The sequence below is a fragment of the Scleropages formosus genome, chromosome 22, assembly GCF_900964775.1.
Source record: "Scleropages formosus chromosome 22, fSclFor1.1, whole genome shotgun sequence".
Classification (NCBI taxonomy): domain Eukaryota; kingdom Metazoa; phylum Chordata; class Actinopteri; order Osteoglossiformes; family Osteoglossidae; genus Scleropages; species Scleropages formosus.
In genome coordinates this window covers 8600680-8603312 of record NC_041827.1, presented here as the reverse complement: position 1 = coordinate 8603312, position 2633 = coordinate 8600680, and the positions used below count along the sequence as shown (strand labels likewise).

General features: G+C 43.1%; 1 protein-coding gene across 1 annotated transcript; it reads right to left on the bottom strand.

Annotated features, from left to right (window-relative positions):
• Nucleotides 1-364: 364 nt before the first annotated feature.
• Nucleotides 365-1709, bottom strand: LOC108918359 (homeobox protein Hox-C4a-like). Its single transcript, XM_018725500.2, has 2 exons — nt 1268-1709; nt 365-763 (listed from the first exon to the last, which is right to left on the bottom strand). Exons 1-2 carry the CDS (start codon nt 1701-1703, stop codon nt 381-383), a joined length of 819 nt encoding a protein of 272 aa, XP_018581016.1. The 5' UTR covers nt 1704-1709; the 3' UTR covers nt 365-380.
• Nucleotides 1710-2633: the final 924 nt, after the last annotated feature.

Below are 2633 nucleotides of genomic sequence, written 5' to 3'. Positions count from 1 at the left end.
GTTTAACGTTAAAAATAAATTAAACATTTAACAAGACATTATACACACGAATACGAAAAAAAACTGCATCAGAATGTCATTCTTTTTTTAATTTCCAACAGCCCAAGAAAGATCACCTCATTTCTATAAGTCAAATAAATAAATAAACCTCGTCGTACAATTATTACAAACGAAATGTATGTAAACGAATTGTTGGTGAGCGCGTTAATACATGCTAAATAACATGCATTTTATATAAGTGTGAAATTCGAGGAAAACCATTTTATGCACAACTACGGAGAGGCTGTATTATACATACATACAACACACACGCGCGCGCGCGCGCGCCCGTATATATGGTTGTGTACGACTGGTAAATTGCGAAATCATGAATTTCTGTTTTATAACCTTGTTACATCGTTGTTTCGTTCTACTCCGGACACTCTGGACAATTCCTCGGAGACTTCCACCATGCTAGAAGCCACAGTAGCCACCACAGCGCTGCCTGCCGGTGTTGCTTTGGACCCGGAGGATGCGCTTGTGGAAGCTGTGGTTCTCACTTTAGTGTTTGGCAGCCTGTGATCTTTTTTCCATTTCATCCTGCGATTCTGAAACCAGATTTTGATCTGCCGTTCAGACAGAAGCAAGGAGTGAGCAATCTCGATGCGTCTTCGCCGAGTTAGGTAGCGATTATAGTGGAATTCCTTCTCCAATTCTAAGACCTGCTGGCGAGTGTAAGCAGTCCTCGACCGTTTGGGTTCTGCTCCATTGTAACTGGCGTTCACTGGAAGGAAAAGGAAGAGGCAGAGCGAAAAGGACAGAAAAATAAGCAGGGAAGGCTGAAAGGGAGTCGCATCACCTGAAATATGGAAGACCACTATGAACTAGAGACCAGATATCACTGAATAATCTGAAGTGTTTCATCGTAACTCGTCTGCGTAATAGAGAGAGGGCTTCTTGAATGAAACGGCGCTAAATTATTTATCCTCCTGCGCTCCAAACTGAGTTTTCTTTGTCCCCTCTTCTCCCGACTCTTCTTCCTCTCACCAACACATGAAAGAAAAGCCACATGGCGATACAGCTGCCCACACCAGCACAACCGCTATAAAATTTATGGTGGGTGCAATTACCAATGCCGAGTCGTAAATCCGCCTCAATTGTGCCATTCCAAATGCTTCTCCCATTCCACTGCACGCACTGTCTCTGTCTGGGTGATAGAAGCAAAGAGGGAGAGGGGGAGAGAGCGCGAGAGAGGGAGACTGAATAAAAAGACACACAAGTTGCCTACCGGTACTGATGTGGATTTTCTTCATCCATGGGTAAACTATGGGTTGCTTTGTAGAAACTGTGACGCTAGGATGCTCCGATGCGGCTTGGCTGCAGGTGGAAGGCATAGCCGATGGGGTAGAAGGGGAGGTGGGTAAATTTGGGGGTTCACGTTGAGCTGGTTGCACTTTCCCACCAAGCAGGTGCCCTGAATGTGGTATCCCATGCCCCCTTTGGGCTTCGGGTTCGGGGATGCTTGCACAGTTAAACTGGCGCTCCTGGTAGCTCCCTCGCGGAGGATACAACTCCTGGTGATGATGCTGGTAGCCAGTGTCCCTCGTGCGGCTGTAATATTCAGAGCTGTGGTCTGGGATGTAGCTATTTTGCGAATATTCCTCGCATGGAGGAAATTTCGGATCAATGTAGTTAGAGTCCATCAAATACGAGCTCATGATCATTAATTTCTGGAGTGAAAAATAATTTTTCCACCTTTGTCGTTTTTCTGCTTCATAAAGCCCTCCTACTCGCGAACGGCCCTGTAAAGTTACTTTAGCCACGTGACCCATTTGTCCAATAGCAGAGTGAAATATAGTCCCCGGATAAGGAACCAAGTGTTTACTCCATATGCACCAGTTTTGTATTCCTTTGTAGTATGCATGTCCTGCAGTAATGTAATATATAAATAATAAAAGTTTTTATTAGAAACCACATAAAAATTTATTATCAAAACGTAATTGGAAAATGAATTCATAGTAACTGGTTTCATAGAGATTATCCGCCCCACCAAAGTCATTCCTCTGATACACTAGGTAGGGGCGGACGCAGATATTTTGCTGAAAGTGCACAGAAGATAAATTGACTTTGGAAGAAATAGGTTACGGGGAAAGAAGCAAGAAGAGTATTCCTGAAATGCTAATCTTGGACTGAGATTTACTTATCCATATCCAACCCAAATGGACATTACTGTGTTTACATTCATTGCTACACCACTGGCAGAGAAAGCAAAATACACAAAAACGGTGCCAAAACATTTTTTCAAGGACAAAAATTATGCTTTGTCGCTGCTTTACACACCTTAAAAATCATGGATTACACTGAGGCATTTGCAGAACAAACTTCACCTGGAAGGGACACCACTTTATATTCCACACACATCCCAGGCATTTTGGCACGCTGCGTAATGAGCGATTTAACGTTATGTATCCTGTGTATGAACGGATATTTTTTACATTTCTATTTCGCAAACGGTCTTATCAAGTTACTCAACGACTATAACATGTGAAAACAGAGTAAATTCACTGAAATTTTAGTACACAGTTCTGAGAGGTAGTCAAGAGGTAGCAGCCTTTGTAACTGATGTATTGGTTCATGAGCTGCTCAGGGCATCT